The sequence below is a fragment of the Lepidochelys olivacea genome (genome assembly GCF_965140295.1).
Source record: "Lepidochelys olivacea isolate rLepOli2 genome assembly, chromosome: 1".
Taxonomy (NCBI): Eukaryota; Metazoa; Chordata; order Testudines; family Cheloniidae; genus Lepidochelys; species Lepidochelys olivacea.
This window is the reverse complement of record NC_140411.1, coordinates 29,324,131-29,349,078: the sequence shown is the minus strand read 5'-3', so window position 1 is coordinate 29,349,078 and position 24,948 is coordinate 29,324,131. Positions and strand designations below refer to the sequence as shown.

Genomic DNA, 24,948 nt, shown 5'->3' with positions numbered 1-24,948 from the left:
AGTTTATGATGCAACCTTTATTTCCAGTAGATAAAATTCAGCCATCACATGGAGCTTAGTTTGCCTGTTATTAAGTAGGGAGGTGAACTGTTAGTGAGGTTTAGTTCAGCTAACTTCTTTTCCTGCCCCATCTCTTACCTATTATTTTAAGAAGATTAATTAATGGGGTTAATTGGTCTGCCGCTCTCTACTTTACCAGCTGATGAGTTCAGGTTGTTTCAAGAACTTCCCCCTTCAGATGCAAAATGTATCCAGAAGAGTGTCTTTGTCGAATCCTCCCAAATTGTGTGACCCAAACTGATTGGCTAGTTCTGGATTTGTGATGAAGCCTTCTTTTAGAGAAGGGGACAAGCCTGGCATGGAGCGAGAGGTGTCTATTCAGGTCATGGTGGGTGAAACAAAATACTGTGAGAGAGTGAGCGTGACGCAAGTAATTTAGGAATCCAAAGGATGCAATTGCCACTAGGACCAGTGAGTGCATATAAGTAACACAGTTGGGCACTAACAGTAAGCAACAATTTTTGCAACAAAAGAATTTTTTGTAGAGACCATGACAGATAAAATGCTATGTTTAGAGACCCTGGGCTGGATCCTGCTCTCTGTTACATCAATATAAATCTGGAGTAACTTGATAAAGAAAATGGTAAACTTAGATTTACCCAGGGTCATTCAGATCATCATTGGCACCCCTTAGAAACAAAGTGCTATAAAACGCATTTTTCAGTTGCAGTTTTAAAAATTTTCTGTCTCGGGATCTCTGAAATTATTACACTGGGTTAGTAATCTTCAAAATCTCGTCATTAAAAAGTTTGGGATCCTATAAAAAAACCAATTTAAAATTGCAGACTCGCTGGCTTCTTTATGCAGATGTTAGTTTTTAAAGTCATCTTTTAAAATACATTAGCACCTGTCCTTATAAAACTTGATGCACAACCTCTGCATCTTGGAAGTATATTGGATTTATACTGTATTTTTTTTACTTATATTAATAAAAACTTTATTTTCAGTTTTCCCTTGTACCTCCTCTCTTGTGCTCACTTTATTATAAGTATTCAGTTGGAGTATATCATGTGGAACAGAAAAATTAATACCAGACATTCTGACATTATTATTATTTATTATTTATTACCACCTTCGTGCACATGAATGCAAATGAACCACTGTAGTCTCCAAAATTACCACTTTCAAAGTCTCTTTTAATTCAAGGATGTTTAACTCGATGATATCTGAAGATTAGCTGTGAAAAGAAGTGGCTGATAATTCATTAAAATATCCTTTGTCTCATCTGCATCACTTCCCAAGTAAAGGCTAGTTTCATTGTTTGAGCATCACTCAGAAATTAACTGGATTTTATAGGATCAGTTTAGCACAAAGTGAACCTATTCATTTTATTTGAAATTACTACTGATTTCCATTTTATATTTTAAACAGGACCACAGCACAAGTGGGGTTTTTTTATGGAGTCCTTTAGAATTTAATAATAGCGCTGCCCCCAATCCTGCAAGCTGATCCATGGGGCTGGGTGCTAATATCTTCCCGGAGTCCTAATGAAGTCAGTGGGGCTCTCAGTTATTATGGGCTTGCACAAGTGCATCACACTGTAGGATCAAGGTCTAGATTTCTTCTGAATTGCTGTCACAACTTGTGCATGTTTGAGTACTTTAGTCTAAAACTAATATTTTTAGGAAGTATTTTTTTTAAAAACTCCTATTTTGCAGACATATTAGACAACTTTCCATTGGCTAGGCAGTACATGCTAAAAATCTTTTAATAAACATCTAAGTTTCTTGTGAAAGTTATACATGCTCTTGGGTAAAAACATGACTGATTTTTGAAGTTGGTCGTGTAAAAAATGGAAAATTTTAATTCTTTCCAGACTTGAAGTGCTGAAAATGTAGTCGCTCTTGAATTAACTGTATGACAGTGATAGAAAACTCTAACTTTTCGTAACAAGATGTTTTCATGTCTGTCTGATTTTTACTTTAGATAATTGGAACACCTTCAGAGGTCTGGCTCTGAGGCGGTCAAATTAAATTGTTAAATTAGAAATATAGTAGGAGAGCCAGCTGACAATAAAATGTTCTGCTGGCATGCATTGCTTAAGTACAGGCCACTTTAATTCTGGTGTATCTCGCTGTGGCAAATTGTTTTCCAGGAGCCACTGGAATAGCAGGCCTTACTGGAGATTTAGCTTATCAACATTGCACAGAAATTAAGAAACTTGCTTTTGCCACAGAGCCAAAGCATTGTTCAAAAACACAAATGACTTTTCTTGATAGAGCCAGTGTATTCAAATCCAGTTTAAAAGGCTGATTTGGGGCAACTTTTGAGAATTTAAAACTGTAGTGGATGCACTTAAAGACAGTAGTTTCTTAATTTGAAAACGAATCTGCCTATGAGTTGGGAATCCAAGCATGCACTTTGGCGAATAAGTTTTCAGAACAAAGCATTATTAATGTAGCAGTGTTGAACCCCTTCAAAACCTGAGTACTGTACCAGTGAGGCACTGCTCACAGATATCTGTAAAAGAATGCAGCAAGTTTTCTACTTGCAGTTTAAACAAGGCCAGGTTTATGATATCCCATGTAAAAGGTAGCAAGGCAAATTCATCACAATTCAATGAAAGTGACTAAGAAGAAGTCATTTGTTTTATGAGGTAGTTTTTGCATTTGTTTGATAAATAAAGAATGTTTCTCTTCTTTACTGAAAAGAAACCTCATACAATAAGTATGATTAAGAAATCAACATTTTTCTCGCAATTAACACATCACAGTATCCGAGATACTGCAGGTCTTGCCTATCCTAAGTACTGTATAGGAAGTACTGTATAGGAAGGGGGTTCCAAAGAGGATGGCTCTAGACTGTTCTCAATGGTAGCAGATGACAGAACGAGGAGTAATGGTCTCAAGTTGCAGTGGGGGAGGTTTAGATTGGATATTAGGAAAAACTTTTTCACTAAGAGGGTGGTGAAACACTGGAATGCGTTACCTAGGGAGGTGGTAGAATCTCCTTCCTTAGAGGTTTTTAAGGTCAGGCTTGACAAAGCCCTGGCTGGGATGATTTAACTGGGAATTGGTCCTGCTTCGAGCAGGGGGTTGGACTAGATGACCTTCTGAGGTCCCTTCCAACCCTGATATTCTATGATTCTATGATAAGACACTGCGGCATCTATTTATCTGGCTCTTTTCACATGAGCACCCTGTTCTTTCAGATACCACATTGGGTGGGGCAAAGGGAAACAAATGATTATTTCAGTTTTGTTGACGTGTGCTACAAGAATTAGAATAAAACTCTTGATTACTGAAAACGTGACTTAAAATAAGGCAAAAATATGTTAACTAGAAAAATTGGACTTCTCAAATTGTAATGTTAATATTAGACGATATGAACTAAATGTTAATTTAGTTTGTATTTGTGAATGTTTTATCTAACCAGTAGGATTATACTTTCCCCAGATAGAATAGGAAGCTTCTGATAACGTTAGGGAATTAATTCCTACGGGTTTTGCCTCCACTCACTACCTTGGGAAAATCACACCACTATTTTATCTGGAATGTTGTGGGAGAAATCATAAAAAGTAAACTATAGTAAGTCTGTGTACCATGCCTTTTTAGTCATACATTGTAGTAAAATACATACCAGTCAAAATGTGAAGGTGAGATCCTTGTGTGATAAGATGTGATCAGATAATGAATTGTGGTTAATTCAAGTGCCTTCCATATGATATGTTCTTATCTGTTTTATTTTAGCCTTTAAATCTGCCCGACAACAGCCCTCTCGGAATTCATCTGCTAAGAATTACTCAGAGGTGAGAAGGTATTTTGCATATGTGTACAGTTATACTACTACTGTGTTGTGTATAGCACTCTGAGGCTGTGTCTACGTTACAAACTTACGTCATCTCAGGTTACATTGGTATACAGCCACTGCAGTTAGTTCATCACTTGTGTGCATGCTTACTTGGCTCCTTGTGTCAGCAGTGCACATACCAACCAGGAGTTCTTGTATCGATGCAGAATGCAATGCACCATGGGTAGGTATCCCACTGTGCAACTTAGCAGTGCACTGTCTTCTAGGAAGTTTTGGCAATGCATGATGGAGCTGAAACAAGTCATGCAAGGGCAACTGGGAGCATGGGGTCAACTTCCTAGTTTGTAACTGTCTCCATCCGCTAATGTCATCTGTATCCCACAAACCCATGCAGCCTTTCTTGTTGTCTGCCATCTCCGACAGAAGCATGGAGCCTGCAAGATCTGTGCTGTTGTCATGAGCACTGCAAGTAGGATGCACGATCATACCGTATCTGCAGAGCTGCAAGGAATGAGACTATTTCTTGGAGGACAGATTGCTGTGGGACATAGTGAGAGCCAGTTCCATGTTGCTGGTGGCTTTCACGGAGCAGCTACAAATGGTGGAGTGCTGCTTCCAGGCAGAAGAAACAAGCACTGACTGGTGGGATTGCATCGTAATGCAGGCTTGGGATGATAAGCAGTGGCTGCAGAACTTTCAGATGTGCAAGGCCATATTCCTGGATCTGTGTGCTGAGCTCTCCTCAGGCCTCCAGCAAAGGAACACCAAAATAAGAGCTGCACTGATAGTGGAGAAGCGAGTTGTGATCACACTGGAAACTTGCAATTCGCTACCAGTAAGTCAGGATTCAATTTGGAGTCAGGAAACCCACTGCTGGGGCCATATTCATGGAAGTGTGCAGGGCCATTAATCACCCCCTGCTATGCAGGACTGTGATTCTTGGCAATGTGCAATACATAGTGGATGGATTTTCAGCAATGGGGTTCCCGAACTATGCGGGGGCGAGAGATGGCACACAGGTCCCTATTTTGGCACGAGACCAACTTGCCACAGAGTACATCAACAGAAAGAGCTACTTTTCTATGGTTATGCAAGCTTCACCAACTGGGGGTGCTGGGGATGCTTCACCAACATCAGTGTGGGCTAGTCAGAGAAAGGTGCATGATGCTTGTATCTTTAAGAACACCAGACCGGAAACAGGGACTTTGTTTCCCAACTGAAAGATTATCATTGGCGATGTTGAAATGCCAATAGTGATCCTGAGCAACCCAGTTTACCCCTTGCTTCCCTGGCTCATGAAGCCGCACGCTGGCCACCTCAGCAGCACCAAGGAACGCTTCAACTACCATCTCAGCAGGTGCAGAATGACAGTTACGCGTGCATGTGCTGTTGGTCGTTTGAAGGGATGCTGGCATTATTTACTCACAAGATTGGACCTCAGAGAGAAAAATATCCCAATGGTCACAGCTGCCCACTGTTTCCTGAATAATAATGTGAATCGGTTTCCACTGGAGCGGATGTGGAGTGGCTATCTGCTGAATTTGAACAGCCAGATACAAGGGCTATTAAAAGAGCTCAACACAGAGCTATACGGCTCAAAGTGGCTTTGAAAGATCATTTTAACGGGTGAGCCAGAGTAGTGTGTGCTGTTTGTAGTGTGTGCTACCTGGCCCTTCTCTTTCGTGGTCTGAAAGGAATTGTATGGTGACTGCTGTACGTGTAGGGGTATAACATTGTCAGTACACCTGTTAATTTTGTTTGGGAATGATCTTATGAGTTGTGTGACATTGAGCAGTAATTGGTCACTTTCAAAACTGATGAGCACCAGTCAGCATATGTTGTGAACTAATAAAGATGAATTATGTTCCAAATAATAGAATTTTATTCTGTAACAAAATCAGTGACCCCCTCCCCTCCCACCAGGCAATTTTAAAAACAAACACATTAAAAACTTAATCAAATTTAATAAATTACGAGAACAGAACTTATGAGGGGAAAAGAATGTTCATGTCCATTTCAGCTGCACCTACAATGACCTGTGAGAGCCATGATTAGTGTATTTGACGCTGTGACTGTCTTTACTCTCCCCCAGGGTGGAGGGTTAGGGGTAGTGGAGCAACCCCTGATGCCATGTTGAAGGGGAAGGGGTAGGCAGGTCCTGATTTTTGAGTTCTCAATGGGCTGCAGAGGGAGGTGAGCACAGGCTTGTTGAACCTGCAAGTCCACCAGAGTCTGCAGCATCTCTGCTTGCTGCCTGAGAAGCCCCGTTATGTCCTGGTGCCTCTCCCTCTCCTTTTCCTGCGCCCCTCTTTTCTCTTTTCTATCCTTCTCCGGGCTGTCCACAATGTTCACCCTTCAGACTCTCTGCTCTCAGTCCAGTGCAGCACTGGCTTGCAGGATCTCATTGAACATGTCATCCTGAGTCCTCTTTCTCCCCCACCCCACTCCCTTATCTGGCTCAGGTGTTCTGTGGGTATAGAGGGGGAAAACCTGAAAGCCGCAGTGGTAGCAGCTGCAGATAACACACACAGTTATCGTCAGTGTATTCACTACGGAAGGTGAAACATAAGATTCTGAACTCACTCCACTTGCACCTCTAAAATTTTAAGCACTACATTCTCACTTCCACTTGGGATTGCTTGTTCATAGCACCTGCCATGGTGAGCATGGCTTGCCAAGGGTTGGGGAAGTGCTGAGTTTCATGATTCTAGTAGTATAGGGCAATGTCACTGAATCCTGGCACTGTTTTCCATAGGCGGTAGTGGTTTTAGCTGATATCTCACTCCTGAGGGTAGCACAGGCAGAGAGAGCACAGCTGCTGCAGGCATCCTGAAGTCACCTGCCCCGTATGCTGCTAGCCTGTGTACTGCAATGGTGCCTGCAGAAATTATTGCTGAGTGGTGTGGGAAAGTGTCCTACCGTGGAGGAAGAATTAAGGCAGTGATCCCTAGAAATCTTTTGCAAGAGGACAGGAGAGTGCCTCCAGGAAAGTTTCATTGACGTTTCTCTGGAGGATTCACAGGACATCCCTGTGTACATAAACAAACTGCTTTGCCTTCCCCCCAAACTCTAAAGGGATAGCAGCACCCCCTCTGTTGGTCGTACCATGACCTCTTCTCGCACAAGAAAATTAAGGATAAGTCAAAAGATGTGTCCTGCTATTTTTGGGATGCATCCCTGTAATTTAAAATAGTTTAATTTAAATTTAAATTAAATATTAATTTAAAATAGTTTAATTTAAAATTAAACTGCACACTTACCCGACGTTGCTTCCCCTTCATCAGGCTTGCCCGTGCTTGACTCGCTGGACTGTGGTTGAGTCAAAAACAGGTCTTGGTTGGCTGCACAGCTGGATTCCCCCAGTTGCCTCTCCCCCATACTCTTCCTCCTCCTCTTATGACTCTGGCTTCTCAGATGTATCCACAGTGCTGGGAGGAGGGGGGATGCTTGGGTGTCTGCCAAGTGTGACGTGTAGCTTTTTGTAAAAGCAGCTGGTCTTTTGTTGGTCTCCCTGGCCTTCTGGTACGCTTGCCGGGGCTCCTTGACTTTCATGCGGTACTGCTGTTGGTCCCTGTCGGTTCCCTTCTGCATCCCCCAAGCAATCTGCTCGTAGATGTCAATGTTTCTGCAGCTGGTTCATAACTGTGCCTGCACAGCCTCTTCTCCCCACAGGCCCAGGAGATTTAATGTCTCCTGTCCACTTTAGGCTGGAGTGTAGCTGGTATGGTCAGCTGGGCAGCTGCACTCAACAATGGAGAGCTGCTAGGTGTGTTCACCAAGCCAGGCAGTCAGGAAAAGGAATTTCAAAAATGCATGAGGCTTCAAAGGGGAAGCAAGCTTCTGGCCTCCATAACCCCTGGGCATCAGAGTTCACAATGGTGACCAGAGTGGTCAATGTGGGGCATTGTGGGACAGCTGCTGCAGGACATTTGGTTGACATAAATAACCCAGTGTCTAAATTGATCTAAGTACATTGACCGTGACACTCTGCCACTTGGGGAGGTGGTATTAAGTTGGCGTAATGGAGCACTTGCATCGGTAGGAGCCAAACTTAAGCATAGACCCATACAAAGCTACGTCGACTTGTGTAGTGTAGATCAGCCCTGATTAACTCCCCTTTTCAAAATAAAGGCAAAATATACTAATTAAGGCCAAAATTTATTTCTTTACTACACCGTGTATAGCCAATGTGTGAGATCCATGGAAGGCCAGCAGGACAAATATTGTGACTGAACTGATTTGAGAACTTGAAAAGAAAATGGATCAATTTGCAAGTCAATAATTTGGACAACTTAATAACAGGTTTCAGAGTAGCAGCCGTGTTAGTCTGTATTCGCAAAAAGAAAAGGAGTACTTGTGGCACCTTAGAGACTAACAAATTTATTTGAGCATAAGCTTTCATGAGCTACAGCTCACTTCATCGGATGCATTCAGTGGAAAATACAGTGGGGAGATTTATAAACACAGGGAACATGAAACAATGGGTTTATCATACACACTGTAAGGAGAGTGATCACTTAAGATGAGCTAATACCAGCAGGAGAGCCGGGAGGGGGGAGAAAACCTTTTGTAGTGATAATCAAGGTGGGCCATTTCCAGCAGTTGACAAGAACATCTGAGGAACAGTGGGGGATGGTGGGGGGGGAATAAACATGGGGAAATAGTTTTACTTTGTGTAAAGACCCATCCACTCCCAGTCTCTATTCAAGCCTAAGTTAATTGTATCCAGTTTGCAAATTAATTCCAATTCAGCCATCTCTCATTGGAGTCTGCCATGTACGTTGGTCAAACTGGACAGTCTCTACGTAAAAGAATAAATGGACACAAATCAGATATCAAGAATTATAACATTCATAAACCAGTCGGAGAACACTTCAGTCTCTCTGGTCACTCGATTACAGACCTAAAAGTCGCAATATTACAACAAAAAGACTTCAAAAACAGACTCCAACAAGAGACTGCTGAATTGGAATTAATTTGCAAACTGGATACAATTAACTTAGGCTTGAATAGAGACTGGGAGTGGATGGGTCATTACACAAAGTAAAACTATTTCCCCATGTTTATTCCCCCTCCCCACCCCCCACTGTTCCTCAGATGTTCTTGTCAACTGCTGGAAATGGCCCACCTTGATTATCACTACAAAAGGTTTTCTCTCTCCCCTCCCCCCCCCCCCCCGGCTCTCCTGCTGGTATTAGCTCATCTTAAGTGATCACTCTCCTTACAGCGTGTATGGTAACGCCCATTGTTTCATGTTCTCTGTGTATATAAATCTCCCCACTGTATTTTCCACTGAATGCATCCGATGAAGTGAGCTGTAGCTCACAGAAGCTTATGCTCAAATAAATTTGTTAGTCTCTAAGATGCCACAAGTACTCCTTTTTTTTTAACTTAACAGTTATAAGCCTAGAGAGAGTCTCAGTCCCAGTCTGCCAGTCACTTTGCAAACTGTACAATCCAAGCCAGTAAAGCACTTAAGCACATGGTTAAGGTTAAGGATATGAGTAGTCCCTATGAAGTTTTTTTGTTTTATCCAGATTAAATTGTTTGACGTGTAGACACTCCAGAAAACACTAAACAAAGAGCGAAATAACTAGTGCACTGTAACTGTCACTACATGTTTCATCCCAAAAGAGTATGTAATGTACTACCTTCTGTAAAGTATTATTGTTTTTTCCAGGACATTATAGATGATGACTCTGATGTGGAAGAAGTTTCTTTTACTGCTGCTTCCAAAGTTACTCAAAGGTTGGTACAGTTATTTCAAAATGGCCAAAGAGCTGTTTGAGGATCTGGAGTGGTATGCATGAGTTGGGCCAAAGCACTATATGCCTCTGATTGTCAATAAAGATTTACATTAGCTGAAACTCACTTTTTAAAAGTCATAATTTAATATTTAATTAAAAATTTTCTCAACTGTTTTAAATAGAAAAATTAGCTTCTATGATGTAAGAGAATTTCATAGTGATTGAGAGAGGTTCAGCCCCCTTTTTTTTTCTTTTGAGACATTCAGCAACTAGTATTAGAAAATGTAGTTGAAGGACTTGAAAGTGCATGTTGCCATGATGGGAACAGACCATGTATATATTTTACCATTTTTTAAAGTATATTAATTACTAGCCAGATTTTCAGAAGTATTCAGTTCCCCCACTATATGCTCACATTTAGGCATCTGGCCAGACTTTTTAAAAAGGCCTTGGTACACAGCAGTTCCGGTTGTCTTCATTGAGAGTTGCTAAATACTTTTTAAAATCTGGTCACTTTCTTTAGGGATCCACCTGGGAGTGTATCTCTTCTGGAAATATAACCTCTATTGCTAACAACCAACAGACAATTGATTGCCACTTAACATCACTTCTGAATTCCTTCACTAAAACCTTATTTGTTATATGTTTTCAAAACTGATACATACACTTAACAGCAACCTGAGAACACCATGACCTGGATTAACAGGATAATAGGATCTACAAACAATATTTTTATTTAGGTGTGGTCTGGCCAAACAGAAAACTTAGAATGTCTGGTTCTGGTGCCATGCTCTGTGATGATCATTAAATATTTCCTGTTGTAACCCTTAAGGTTGTCAAGCACGTCTACATCCAGCAAAAGGAGCTCGCAAAGCCAAATAACTAGAGGGGTTGACTTTGAATCAGATGAGGTACAGTATGGTCTTCTCTTGTCCTAATTCTCACAACTTCATATTATCACTTTGCAAAATATTAAACTGATTAAAGGTATATTATCATCGTTTCAAAAAGGGAGGGGCACAAATGAGGGAACTAGTTAAACAGAAATTTAAAGGAAAAGTTACAAGGATAAAATGCTTGCAAACTGCATGGAAACTAGTTAAAGATACATAATAAAGGCTCAAACTAAATGTATGCCCCAAATAAAAATAAAAAAATCACCATGACTAAACAGCAGAGTAAAAAACATGGTTGGAAGCAAAAAGGCAGCCTTTAAAAATTCATAAAGGTCATATCCTGCAGAAATGGATCTGGGGGGTATAGTGGATCACAGTCTAAATATGAGTTAACAATCTAACACCATTGCAAAAAAAGCAAACATCATTCTGGGATGTAGCAGTAGGAGTGTGATAAGCAAAGCACATGAAGTACTTCTTCCACTCTACTCCACACTGATAAGGCCTCCACTTTGGTATTGTGTCCAGTTCTGGGTGCCACATTTCAGGAAGGATGTGGACAAATTGGAGAAAGTCCAGAGGAGAGCAACAAAAACGATTAAAGGTCTACAAAACATGACCTATAAGGGAAGATTGAAAAAATTGAGTTTGTTTAGTCTGGAGAAAAGACTGAGAGGGAACTTGATAACTTTTCCAATACATAAAATGTTATTGTATGGAAGAGGGTGAAAAATTGTTCTCCATAACCTCTGAGAATAGGGCAAGAAGAAATGGGCTTAACCTGCAGTAAGAGAGGTTTAGGTTGGACATTAGGAAAACCTTCCTAACTGTCAAGGTAGTTAAGCACTGGAACAAAATGCCTAGAGAGGTTGTGGAATCTCCATTACTGGAGGTTTTTAAGAACAGGTTAGACAAACACCTGTCAGGAATTGTCTAGTTATTACTGAGTTGTGCCTTGAGTGCAGACGACTGGACTAGATGTCCTATTGAGGTCCCTTCCAGTCCTACGCTTATGATTCTATGAAATATGAAATTGCACAGCTACTAACTAGGGTATGTAATCTATCACTTAAAACAGCCTCTGTGTCAGAAGGCTGGAGAGTAGCTAATATAATGGTGACTTTAAAAAAAAAAAAAAGGCTTACTGGTTTATAATTGCCAAGATTGCCTTTGCAGCCTTACTTCAGAACCAGGCAAACTGGTTGAGACTATGGTAAAGAACAAAATTATTAGATTCATAAATAAACATGACATGGTGGCAAAGAATCAAGATGGCTTTTGTAAAGAGAAATCATGTCTCACCAATCTGTTAGAATTCTTTGAGGTTGTCAACAAGAATGTGGACAAGAGTGTTCCAATGCATATAGTGTATTTGGACTTTCAGAAAGCCTCTGACAAGGTGCTTCACCAAAGGCCCTTAAATAAAGTAAGCAATCATGGGATAAGATGGAGGCTCCTCTCCTAGATCAGTAACTGGTTAAAAGATAGGAAACAAAGAGTAGGAATAAATAGTCAGTCTTCACAATGGAGAGAGGTTAATAGTGCCCTCCCACGCCCTGCAAGGATCTGAACTGGGACCTGGACTCTTCAACATATTCATAAATGATCTGGAAAAGGTGGAGAGCAGTGAGGTCACAAAATTTACAAACAACGCAAAATTACTCAAGATAGTGAAGTCCAAAACTGACAGCGAAGAGTTACAAAGGGATCTCACTAAACTGAGTGGCTTGGCAACAAAATAGTGTGTTAAGTGCAGAGTGTACTGCACATTGGAAAAAATAATCCCAACTATATATACAAAATGATAGTATCTAAATGAGCTGTTACCACTCAAGAAATAAATCTTGGAGACCTTGTGGATAGTTGTCTGAAAACATCTGTGCAGCAGCAATCAAAAAAGCTTACAGAACATTAGGAACCATTAGGAAAGGGATAGTAATATGACAGAAAATATCATAATGCCACTATATAAATCCAGGTACAGCTGCCCTTTGAATACTATGTGCAATTCTGGTCACCCCATCTAAAAAAAAAAAGATGTTAGAACTGGAAAAAGTACAGAAAAGGGCAACAAAAATGATTAAAGGTGTGGAACAGCACTCATTTGAGAAGAGATTGAAAAGACTGGGACCGTTCAGCTTGGAAGAGAGATGACTAAATGGGGATATGAAAGAGGTTTATAAAATCATGACTGGTGTTAAGAAAGGGAATAAAGAAGTATTTACCCCTTCACATAACTCAAGAACCATGGGTCATCCGATGAAATTCATAGGACGCAGATTTAAAAGAAACAAAAGGAAGTACTTCTTCACACAACCTGTCTACCTGTTCTTTTTGCCATGGGATGTTGTGAAGGCCAAAAGTATAACTGTATTAAAGAAAAAATGGGATAAGTTCATGGAATATAGGTCCATCAGTGGCTATTAGCCAAGATGGTCGGGGACACTACCCCATACTCCAGGTTTACCTAAACCTCCAACTGTCAGAAGCCGAGGCTGAACAAAGGGATAAGTCACTTAAAATTGAGCTTTTCTTTTCATTCCCTCCAAAGCATGTAGCACTGGTCACTTTCAGGAGGCAGGATACTGGTCTGGATGAACTATTGGTCTGACCCAGTACGACTGTTCTGTTGTTCTAACGAATATTTATAAGGATTCCTTTACACTTGTTTCTAATAGCACTGTACTGCATTGTATATTAAAATCAATAAAACTAATAGTTGCAGTTCACTCAGTAAGGACAGGAAAACCAAGTTGTCACTTTCACTCTTCTTGTCCTTATGCACAAGAAAAAATGGGGGTATTTTTGGGTTCTCAGCCCCTCATAATAATGTTTGAACTACCACGACTCCCCTGTCTGCGTCCAATGTTGTAAGTACATGGCTGTTCCTTCCTATGTTGTGGTACTACAAGATGGGTTAACTCTTTTGTTTCGGTATGTCTAATGGGTTTATGCTGCTATGCATCACTGTAGTATATGAACACCTGATTCTGTTCTATTTTCCAGAGCTTTCTGACTGTAAGATGCTTAGTACAAAAGAAATGTAAATAAGCTAATACGGTGTAATGGTGTTTAGCTAACAAAATGCAAATATAGTAAAACCGAATTCCAGATACCGTACTACTTGCTTTTCTAATTCTTAGTATTCTGTGGATCTAAAATATTTTTATCTTTTGTTAAAATTATTGTACATCTTTGTGTGCATTTCAAAATAAGGTGGCAGAAATTGTCCCTATTCAGGACAACATTTAAGCATGTTTTTTCCCTGAATCAAAACCAGCATAACTACAGCATGAATTAGATGTTTCCAACATACCCAAGCAATAGAAACTTTACTTTTGCATTTAAAAACTTTTTGGAAATGAATGGGACAGAGCTCCCTATCTCCACTGCTGTTACAAATTATGAAAAATGTATAAGAAAGGGTAAAAATTAATTTTTACCATGTGTGTTTAAAAATTGAAAGCTGAACTTCATATTACTAAGGAGGCAGTGTTTTTACAGGACCAGTCCTTACCTGCTAAGATCAGTCCTGAAATCCAATAATAATAATACCTAGATCATATATAGAACTTTTCCTCAACAGATGTTAGAGTGCTTCACACTTGATTCTCAATGTCCCATCAGGTTTTATTTATATTAAACTACCTTTATGGACATCTAACTTACAGAGATACATAGGATTTAACAAACCATATTGGACTGTTGGTTCATTGAGTCTGGTATCCTAATTGGCAATGGCCAGTATCTGACATCCAGAGAAAATCTTAACCAACCTTTCCGTCTCTTTTCTTCAGACCCTGTCCTCCCTCCAGCTCCTGGTACACAAACAGTTGTGCAGTGCTATATGATAAGGGGGGACAAATTCTTCCCTGAGCTCTGCAGATATACTGATTTCTCTTTCACAGAAATCAGGATTTAGTTTATGGATGCTGTGTGTGTGTGCACGCACGCCTGATTACAGCTCTCTTTATGATGTTGTATTTACAGTTTATATCAATAAATAATATCCTCCTTCATATTGAAAATAATAGAACAAGAACAAAGAAACTAACAGAAACAGGCAGTGGAAAATATGGAGTAAGATGGCGGGCCTTCTGATTTAGCCAACTCTTATGTTAATTCTGCCTTTTTAATTCAAAATGCCTTGATAGCTTTTTAAATGAACTTTTACATTGCAGGATGAATTTGACCCCTTCAAGAGTACTGCTGCTTCAAGAAGAAAGCAGAGATGATTCTGGATTCATTATATAAAATCACACTGCAGAAATGCCCAGGTCTTGTGATGGAATCAGAAAACAATATGCAAGGTTTTAGATAGTGTTTTACTCTAAACTATTTTTTGCCTTAATGTTTCAATTCTTTTGTGAAAGATTAACTCTCAGCGGCACTGTGTATGCAACATAACTTGACGTATATGTTGGGTTACCAGTGCCTACTAGTAAAAACTTTGAGAAATATTCCATAGGAAAAATTCTTCCTTCTGTAAAACTTCTAAAAGGTTGTGTTCATCTCTGGGCTGTATATAAAAGAATTCTTCCTTCTATAAAATTTCTCTCTGTGTTTTACATTTTATAGAGGAATAAATTAAAGCAATATGCATGGATGGATACAGTTAATGTATTTTTCAGGCCTAATGAACATTACATTTATCTGCAGTTTGGTATGGTTAGCAGAAAAATTCAAGGACCCAAAGATGCAACTTTCAATATTAAAACTATTAATGCCTGGAAAGGGTCTCCTGTTACTGTCTTATAAAGTGTCAGAAATACAGAAGCGACATTCTGCTCTGCAATTCTAGAAAATGGCTTGTATATTTCTAACACTCAAGTGAGACTTGTAGGACAGAACCTTGCAGCTGTGCAAGTAAAACTCTCAGAAGTTGGCATGAGTCTTACCTGCATAAAAAATATGGAATTGGGCTAGTAATGGATGAGACACTGCCTCTGTATATTTGTGCAAATGACACATTTCATGTATTTTTTTTTATTTTCAGTATTCCCACTGAAACAGCACTAATTCAATAATTCATTCAGTAATGCTTGAATGATTTGTTTTCAAAGTGAGCACAGAAAAACATGATCAAAATAGGAATTACAGCAGTTGCTATTTTAAAAAGTCAAGATTTCCCCACACTTGCTGCGTGGTGCTAACTGAGAACCACAGCTATACCCTTCAGTAGTTTCATCCTGAGAGCTAGGACAGTTCGGGGCTTAACTGCAAGACCTCTCAGTGGGCTGTGTGGCCCATTTGGTCTCCCTGACTGACTGCCTCTGGGATGTTGAAGAAGCACTACACTACATACAACAGTTGGGTGGGAAAGTGCAGAAGCTTGAACTATTCCTGGAGCGAGATGGAGTTTGGCAGCTGTATGGCCATGGTTCTGGCCTATCATGGCCACCCCTGGGTCTGCATTCACTTCTGCCGTTGTGAACCCAAATGAGCCATAGAGGCCCTGAGAACTCTGTGGAAGTTGTCAGATCCGGGACTTGTCCCTCAAGGTATTAAATAATTGGTGGTAATTTTTAAAGCAATCTGTTCCCTTATGGTATCAGAACATGCTTGTTCTGGCAATATTTGCAATGGCCTGACTCTTCTCCTGCCTCTTCGCCAATGGCTATTATTGCTATGCATAGACTAGCTGCTCTAAGCTTCTCTCTAAAGGGGGGACTATTTATGTTTTGTGCCAGAAGCCAAAAATATGTCAGATTACCATCGATCTCACTAGTAAGAAAAGTTACCTTATGTTGTTCCTATGATAGAAACCCCATATAATGTTACGTGAACAATGGATGTAAGTTGTATCGACCTGTGTATTTTGCATTGAATCTGAAGGATTTAAATGTAAAATCATAACTTTTTTTATATGTTGCTAGCTAAATAAAATTTTGTACTGAAAATAGATTAACAGGCTCCTAATTATTTTAAAAAAAAAATCTTCATCATACTATGTGTTTGAGGGGAACTTTTTAAATGTTCCAGTCACACAGGTTGTCAAGAAGCCAATTCTGCATTTTCTTTTTAGATATTTTGTCCATTTTCCGTGTGAAATCAAATGCTTCCCATGTCTTTTCCTATTATCCCTTTTACATGGTCTCCTATTCAGTGCTCAGATTTATAGTATAGTTGTGTGCACTATTTCTAGATTAGTTGCCACAGTTCTCAAATATCACTATAAAACTCAAAAGTATTACATTTGTTACACCATAGAGAGGTGTAAAAACCTCCTTATATAAACAGAACTAGCTTTATATTTAAACATCACTTCTAGAACTATTAATGTTGAGGATGATACAGTGTGCTCTGGCCTTGTAATAATAGAATCATAGAATTGGATAGGACCTTGAGAGGTCATCTAGTCCAGTCCCCTACACTCGAGGTGGGACTAAGTATTATCTAGACCATCCCTGACAGGTGTTTGTCCAACCTGCTCTTAGAAATCCCCAATGATGGAGATTCTACAACCTCCCTAGGCAATTTATTTCAGTGTTTAACCACTCTGACAGGAAGTTTTTCCTAATGTCCAACCTAAACAATAGCTTCTTGTCCTATCCTCAGAGGTTAAGAAGAACAGTTGTTCTCCCGCCTCCTTGTAACAACCTTTTATGTACTTGAAAACTGTTATCATGTTCCCTCTCAGTCTTCTCTTCTCCAGACTAAACAAACCCAATTTTTTCAATCTTCCCTCATACGTCATGTTTTCTAGACCTTTAATCATTTTTGTAGCTCTTCACTGGACTTTCTCCAATTTTTCCACATCTTTCCTGAAATGTGGTGCCCAGAACTGGACATAATACTCCAGTTGAGGCCTAATCAGCGTGGAGTAGAGCGGAAGAATTACTTCTCGTGTCTTGCTTACAACATTCCTGCTAATATATCCCAGAAAGATGTTTGCATTTTTTGCAACAGCGTTACACCGTTGACTCATATTTAGTTTGTGATCCATTATGACCCCCACATCCCTTGTTTGCAGCCCCTGCCATGTGTTGATTGTGTCTTCTTCCTCCATTCCTGCTGCCTTGCAGAATGTGAGGCTATGTTAACAACAAAGTGTTAACCCTTGAGGGCTCAGACTCTTATTTAGCTTGTGATCCACTATGACCCCCAGATTCCTTTCGGCAGTCATTTTCCATTTTGTATGTGTGCAGCTGATTCTTCCTTCCTAAGTGGAGTACTATGTATTTGTCCTTATTGAATTTCATCCTATTTATTTCAGACCATTTCTCCAGTTTGTCCAGATCATTTTGAATTTTAATCCTATTCTCCGAAGCACTTTGAACCCCTCTTAGTCTGGTATTGTCCACAGACTTTATAAGTGTACACTCTATGTCATTAACTAAATTATTGATGAAGATATTGAACAGAACCGAAACCCAGAACTGATCCTTGCGGGACCCCACTTGATATGCCTTTCCAGCTTGACTGTGAACTCCTGACAACTGCTCTCTGGGAATGGTTTTCCAACCAGTTATGCACCCACCTTATAGTAGCTCCTCTGTTGTATTTCCCTCATCCACCTCTTCTTCCTGGTTAGATGGTCTGTTTTTTACCCCTTTTATCATTGCCCAGAGACTTTCAACAAGTCTGTCTCCTATTTACAACTCAACCTCAGTCTAAGTCTATACATTTTTAATATATAAGGCAACATGTCCTCCCTTTTCCCCCGCCTGTCCTTCCTGAGCAAGTTGTACCCTTCTATATCAATATTCCAGTCATGCGTATTATCCCACTAACTCTCTGGAATGCTGTGTCATAGTTGCATTTATTAACTAGCATTTCAAGTTCTTCCTGCTTATTCCCCATACTTTTCGCATTCGTATACAGACATCTAAGATACAGATTTGATTTCCCCTCTATGTTCTCTCTTGTCTCTCCCTTATCCCTACAATAATGGCCCATACTCCCCCCAAATTCTGACCCTTCTCCCAGGTCTCCATGTTTTTGACTTACCTGTGGGCTTTTGTCACCTGTCCCAGTAAATCCCTCCTTACTAGGTTAACCAGTCTATATCCAAAATGCTCTTTCCCTTCCTTGATAGGGGGACCCCATCTCTGCATAGCAGTTCTTCCTGGAACAGCACCCCACGATCAAGGCAGCCGAAGCCCTCCTGGCTCAATAAATAGTTTAATCTGACTGATTAAATAGTTCAAGATCTTTAAAAGTTGGGCATCATGCTCTGCCAGGATCTTTCCAGATACAATCAAGGAAAACAAACACTTCAGTGAAGTTCATGTCTTTTACAACTGGCTTCATTAAGACGGTAGCTGTATCCAGGGATACTGTGGGTCATACTTCCGAATGGGTAGAAACTGTAAAGCTCTTCTCCTTTTTAATTAAACTGGAGGGGGTGTGCAGGTGAGATGAAACAGGGATTGTGAGCTGTGAAACGTGGTGGGGTATGAGAAGCCAGCATGCATGTGCAGGGGAATGTGGAGATGGGAAGCATGCGGGGATGGCAGATGTGCAGATGAATGGGAAGGCAGGAAGGAAACTGAGCTACTTCCCCCTAAAATTGCCTATTTAACAACACTTACGGCATTTGTTAGAACACATCCCTGAGCCTGCAACATTAGTCCTTTTAGTATATATTAAAATAAAGGTGTGTACTAATTGTAGAAGGCAGCTCTTCTCTTTCCTGAGCCACCATAACTGTCACCTTACGATCTCAGAATTCCCCAAACATCCTGCAATCACAGCAAATTGTCATGGATGTCCAAGTATGACTCCTTACCCAACGGTCTGCTTAGGCCACAGGACGGATGCCACTATCTTCCCTGACTATCACAGTAAAGGAAGCCATCATATTGTCCAGTAGCGCATTGAGCCACATGGAAGAGCACTTGCCAATATTCTGCCTATTGATCTCCTGAGCCACCTTATATTAGACCTTAAGACTCTTGATGTTTTCCTGACTCTGCCAGATCAAGGGGCATCTGGCTTGTTCGGGGTTAAAATAGAAAACTGAGTCACAACTCCACCCAATTTAGGCTTAATCAATTTTTGCCTTTATTATACAATTTCAGACAGAATTATTGTCACTTATATCTGAACATGCATTTGTGCCAGATAACAGCAGACAAGATGGAATTGATAGGGGCCCAAGTTACCACATTCCAAGGAACTGGGAAGTCCTTCCATGATGTTCATTGTCTCCTCTGATTTCTAGGTCTGGTCCTTCACTCCCATCCTTCAGTTTCCCAAAGTAATGCATACTGGAAAACATAATTCCAGCTATACATATAAAATGATGGGGTCTAAATTAGCTGTTACCAGTGAAGAAAGAGATCTTGGAATCATTGTGGATAGTTGTCTGAAAACATCCACTCAGTGTGCAGTGGCAGTCAAAAAAGCGAACAGAATGTTGGGAATCGTTAAGAAAGGGATAGATAATAAGACAGATAATATCATATTATCTGTATAAATCCATGGTATGCCCACATCTTGAATACTCTGTGCAGATGTGGCTGACCCATATCAAAAAAGATATATTGGAATTGGAAAAGGTTCAGAAAAAGGCAACAAAAATGATTAGGGGTATGGAATGGCTGCCATATGAGGAGAGATGAATAGGACTGGGACTTTTCAGCTTGGAAAAGAGTCAACTAAGAGGGAATATGATAGAGGTCTAGAAAATCATGACTGGTGTGAAGAAAGTAAATAAGGAAGTGTTACTTACTCCTCCCATAATGCAAGAACTAGGGGTCACCAAATGAAATTAATAGGCAGCAGATTTAAAACAAACAAAAGGAAGTATTTTTTCACACAGTGCACACTCAACCAGAGGATGTTATGAAGGCCAAGACTATAACAGGATTCAAAAAAGAACTAGGTAAGTTCATGGAGGATAGGTCCATCAATGGCTATTAGGATGGAAAGGGATGGTGTCCCTAGCCTTTGGCCTGGTCTACACTACAAGTGTATGTCGGATTTAGCAGCATTAAATCCGAATTAACCCTGCATCCGTCCACACAACGAAGCCATTTTTTCGACATAAAGGGCTCTTAAAACCGATTTCTGTACTCCTCCCCAACGAGGGGATTAGAGCTGAAATCGACATCGCCATTTCAAATTAGGATTAGTGTGGATGCAATTCAAAGGTATTGGCCTATGGGAGCTATCCCACAGTATACCATTGTGACGGCTCTGGACAGCACTCTGAACTCAGATGCACTGGCCAGGGGTACAGGAAAAGCCCCGGGAACTTTTGAATCTCATTTCCTGTTTGGGCAGGTGAGCTCATCAGCACAGGTGACCATGCAGTCCCAGAATCGAAAAAGAGCTCCAGCATGGACTGAACGGGAGGTACTGGATCTGATCGCTGTATGGGGAGAGGAATCCGTGCTATCAGAACTACGTTCCAAAAGACGAAATGCCAAAACATTTCAAAAAATCTCCGAGGCCATGAGAGACAGAGGCTACATCCAGGATGCATCACAGTGCCAAGTGAAACTTGAAGAGCTCAGACAAGCGTACCAGAAAACCAAAGAATCAAACAGACACTCCGGGACAGAGCCCCAGACATGCCGCTTCTACTCTAAGCTGCATGCAATTCTAGGGGGGACCGCCACCATTACCCCACCCCTGTCCGTGGACTCCGAGTATGGAATACTCTCCACCATAGCTGAGGATTTTGCAGATGGGGAAGATGAGGAGAACGACAAGCTTGGGGAGAGCACACAACACACCGTTCTCCCTGACAGCCAGGATCTTTTTATCACCCTGACTGAAATACCCTCCCAACCCAATGAAGCTGGAGAAGAGACCTCTGGTGAGTGTACCTTTTAAAATATAATACATGTTATAAAAGCAAGCGTTTTTTAATGATTAAGTAGCCCTGAGGCCTTGGGATGCATTCGTGGCCAGTACTGCTGCTGGAAAAATCTGTTAACGTGTCTGGGGATGGAGCGGAAATCTTCCAGGGACATCTCAATGAAGTACTCCTTCAGCAGCCTTATTCCGTCCTCCATGGTAGGACACTTTTACCATGCCATGCTAGTAGCAAGTAATCTGGTATCGTTGCATGACCAAGCCTGGAAGCGGTATGCTCCCGGTGTTTGCTGGCATTCAAGCAACATCCGTTCTTTATCTCTCTGTGTTATCCTCAGGAGAGTGATATCATTCATGGTAACCTGGTTGAAATAGGGGAATTTGATTAAGGGGACATTCAGAGGTGCCCGTTCCTACTGCGCTGTTTGCCTGTGGCTGAAAAGAAATCCTCTCCACAGTTAGCCACGCGGTGGGAGGGGGGGCCATTGGCGCTGAGCTATTTGCGTTTGGCTAGCAGGGATCTTCCCTGATACCAGCCACGTGGTGGGGGGAGGGGAAAAGCGATCATCCCAGAGAATTGGATGGGTGGAGGGGGTTAGTTTGGTTTCCGCTGCTGCAGGTTAACAGGAAAACTGCAGCAGTAAATGGCCAGCTCAGCGGGCTTTGTTTGTTATGGGAAAGGAGGAGGCTGCTGTTATGAAGGTTGTAGAAGCTGAAAGACTATGGCTTACCATGGCTGCCTGCAAGCTGAATTCTGTTGCCTGGCCCTGCGTGTGTGATCTCTAATACCAAAGCCGCAGGCACTCAATATAAGATGCAAAATGCGACCTTGTACCAAAATCTCATGTGCTATGTAATGTGAATAGTGTTTTTCACCGTGAAAGAGTATAGCCATTGTTCTGTAAAATGTATCTTTTTAAATACTTCACTCCCTTTTTTTCCTCCAGCAGCTGCAAATGTTTCAAGCCTTTCTCCTCCATCCCAGAGGCTATCTCAGATAAGGCGGCGAAAAAAATGCACACGCGATGACATGTTCTCTGAGCTCATGCAGTCATCTGGCACTGACAGAGCTGTGTGGAGGGACACAATACCAGAGTACAGGACGGTGGCTGATGAATGTGAGGGAGAGGAGGCAGCAGGAAGATCAGAGGAGGCATGAGGAAATGCTGGGAATACTGCAGGATCAAACGGACATGCTCTGGCGTCTGATGGAGGTTCATAAACAGCAGCAGGATCACAGACTGCTGCTGCAGCCCCTGCTTAACCACCCTCCCTCCTCCCCAAGTTCCATAGCCTCCCCACTCAGACGCCCAAGAACACGGGGTGGGAGGCTCTGGGCACCCAACCACTCCACCCCAGTGGACAGCCCAAGCAACAGAAGGCTGGCATTCAACAAGTTTTAAAGTGGCCTTTTTCTTCCCTCCTACCCTCCTCCCACACCCCACCCGGGCTACCTTGTGAGTTATCTCCATATTTTTATAATCAATTAATAAAGAATACATGTTTTTTAAATGATAGTGACTTTATTTCCTTTGCAAGCAAGCTGTGATCGAAGGCGGGAGGGCGAGTGGTTTACAGAGAATTAGAGTCAACCAAGGGGGCGGGTTTTCATCAAGAAGAAACAAACAGAAGTGTCACACAGTACCCTGGCCAGCCATGAAACTGGTTTTCAAAGCTTCTCTGATGCGCAGCGCTTCCGGCTGTGCTCTTCTAACCGCCCTGGTGTCTGGCTGTGCGTATTCAGCAGCCAGGCGATTTGCATCAACCTCCCACCCCGCCATAAACGTCTTCCCCCTTACTGTCACAAAGATTGTGGCGCACACAACAAGCAGCAATAACAATGGGAATATTGGTTTCGCTGAGGTCTGAGCGAGTCAGTAAACTGCGCCAGCGACCCTTTAAACGTCCAAATGCACACTCTACCACCATTCTGCACTTGCTCAGCCTATAGTTGAACAGCTCCTGACTACTGTCCAGGGTGCCTGTGTGCGGCTTTTATGAGCCAGGGCATTAAGGGGTAGGCTGGGTCCCCGAGGATAACTATTGGCATTTCAACATCCCCAACAGTTATTTTATGGTCTGGGAAGTAAATCCCTTCCTGCAGCCGTTTAAACAGACCAGAGTTCCTGAAGACGCAAGCGTCATGAACCTTTCCCGGCCATCCCACGTTGATGCTGGTGAAACGTCCCTTGTGATCCACCAGTGCTTGCAGCACCATTGAAAAGTACCCCTTGTGGTTTATATACTGGCTGCCCTGGTGGTCCGGTCCCAAGATAGGGATATGGGTTCCGTCTATAGCCCCACCAGTTAGGGAATCCCATTACAGCAAAGCCATCTAGTATGACCTGCACATTTCCCAGAGTCACTACCTTTGATAGCAGCAGATTGTGATTGCGTTGGCTAGTTGCATCACAGCAACCCCCACAGTAGATTTGCCCACTCCAAATTGATTCCCGACTGACCGGTAGTTGTCTGGCATTTCAAGCTTCCACAGGGCTATTGCCACTCGCTTGTGAACTGTGAGGGCAGCTCTCATCTTGGAATTCTTGCGCTTGCTTTCCCTTGCCCTCAAGTCACAAAGTTCCATGAAAGTGCCCTTATGCGTGCAAAAGTTTCGGAGCCACTGGGAATCATCCCAGACCTGCAACACTTGCGGTCCCACCAGTCTGTGCTTGTTTCCCAGGCCCAGAATCAGCGTTCCACAGCATGAGCCTACCCCATTAACACCATGATCTCCAAATTGCGGGGGAACGCGGTTTTAGAGAAAAGTGCGTTCAGGGCCTCATCACTGCGCTGCGGTCGCCTCCTCACCTGGTTTTTCAGGTGCTGGTTCTGCATACACTGCACGATAATGCGCGAGGTGTTTACAATGGTCATAACTGCTGGGGTGAGCTGAAGGGGCTCCATGCTTGCTGTGCTACGGCATCTGCTCCTGCTCGGGCAATCCAGGGAAAAGGACGTGAAACGATTGTTTGCCTTTGCTCTGGCGGAGGGAGTGGCGACTGACAACATGGCTTACAGGGTTGGCTTACAGGGAATTAAAATCAACAAAGGGGATGGCTTTGCGAGAAACAAAATGGCCCCCTTAAGGATAGAACTCAAAACTGGGTTTACCAGGCTGTTGATTTCATGGAGGGAGGGAGGAGAAAATGAATACAAAACAAATCTGGTCTATTTCTTGTTTTGATCCATTTCATCTATCTTTACACATCTTGCTGGCAGCAGACTGTGCAGTACGACTGCTAGCCATCGTCATCTCCTGGGTGCTCGGCAGAAGACGGTGCAGTATGACTGCTGGCCATTGTCTTCTGCTGGCTGCAGATTAAAAGACAGTGCACTGCCAGTCGGACTGAATCACCATGAGACTAAACTAAAAAGGGAAATGACCTGGCTGAGTCACTCCCAGGTTTGCCCAGGCGTCCCTGACCTCATCGAGGTCGGTTAAAAGAGCACCCTGGACTACGTCGACGATGGCTATCAGTCATACTACACTGTCTGCTGCCAAAAGGCAATAAGCTGTTGCTGTGTAGCAGTGCATTACCACGTCTGCCAGCACCCAGGAGACGTACGGTGACAGTGAGCTGAGTGGGCTCCATTCTTACCGTGGTATGGCGTCTGCACAGGTAACTCAAGAAAAAAGGTGCAAAACAATTGTCTGCCCTTGTTTCAGAGTAACAGCCGTGTTAGTCTGTCTTCGCAAAAAGACAGACTCCTTTTCTTTTTGTGTC

General features: G+C 41.9%; 2 protein-coding genes across 4 annotated transcripts in view; both read left to right on the top strand.

Annotated features, from left to right (window-relative positions):
• The window catches only part of MRE11 (MRE11 homolog, double strand break repair nuclease), a 50,011-nt gene extending 33,670 nt beyond the window's left edge, over positions 1 to 16,341 (top strand). For both annotated transcript variants that reach the window (XM_084611989.1, XM_084611988.1), the window contains exons 16-19: positions 3,750 to 3,808; positions 9,491 to 9,558; positions 10,390 to 10,468; positions 14,635 to 16,341. In XM_084611989.1, the coding sequence (XP_084468115.1) occupies positions 3,750 to 3,808; positions 9,491 to 9,558; positions 10,390 to 10,468; positions 14,635 to 14,688 (260 nt within the window). In that variant the 3' untranslated portion in view covers positions 14,689 to 16,341. The remainder of the gene's footprint in view (positions 1 to 3,749; positions 3,809 to 9,490; positions 9,559 to 10,389; positions 10,469 to 14,634) is intronic.
• Positions 16,342 to 20,691: 4,350 nt separating this feature from the next.
• Positions 20,692 to 22,674, top strand: LOC311519528 (zinc finger and SCAN domain-containing protein 29-like). Of its 2 annotated transcripts, none has more exons than XM_084626125.1 (2): positions 20,692 to 21,221; positions 22,171 to 22,674. In XM_084626125.1, exons 1-2 carry the CDS (start codon positions 20,708 to 20,710, stop codon positions 22,377 to 22,379), a joined length of 723 nt encoding a protein of 240 aa, XP_084482251.1. In that variant the 5' UTR covers positions 20,692 to 20,707; the 3' UTR covers positions 22,380 to 22,674. The 2 variants fall into 2 exon arrangements, with proteins under 2 accessions (XP_084482251.1, XP_084482250.1); XM_084626124.1 differs by having other exon boundaries at positions 22,168 to 22,674.
• The last annotated feature ends 2,274 nt before the right edge of the window (positions 22,675 to 24,948 follow it).

Bases quoted from the DNA above. Each gene is read 5' to 3' on its own strand.
- LOC311519528 (XM_084626124.1), top strand. From the start codon at position 20,708: ATGCAGTCCCAGAATCGAAAAAGAGCTCCAGCATGGACTGAACGGGAG. The intron at 21,222-22,167 runs GTGAGTGTACCT...TTTTTCCTCCAG, and splicing joins AGCTGGAGAAGAGACCTCTG to CAGCTGCAAATGTTTCAAGC.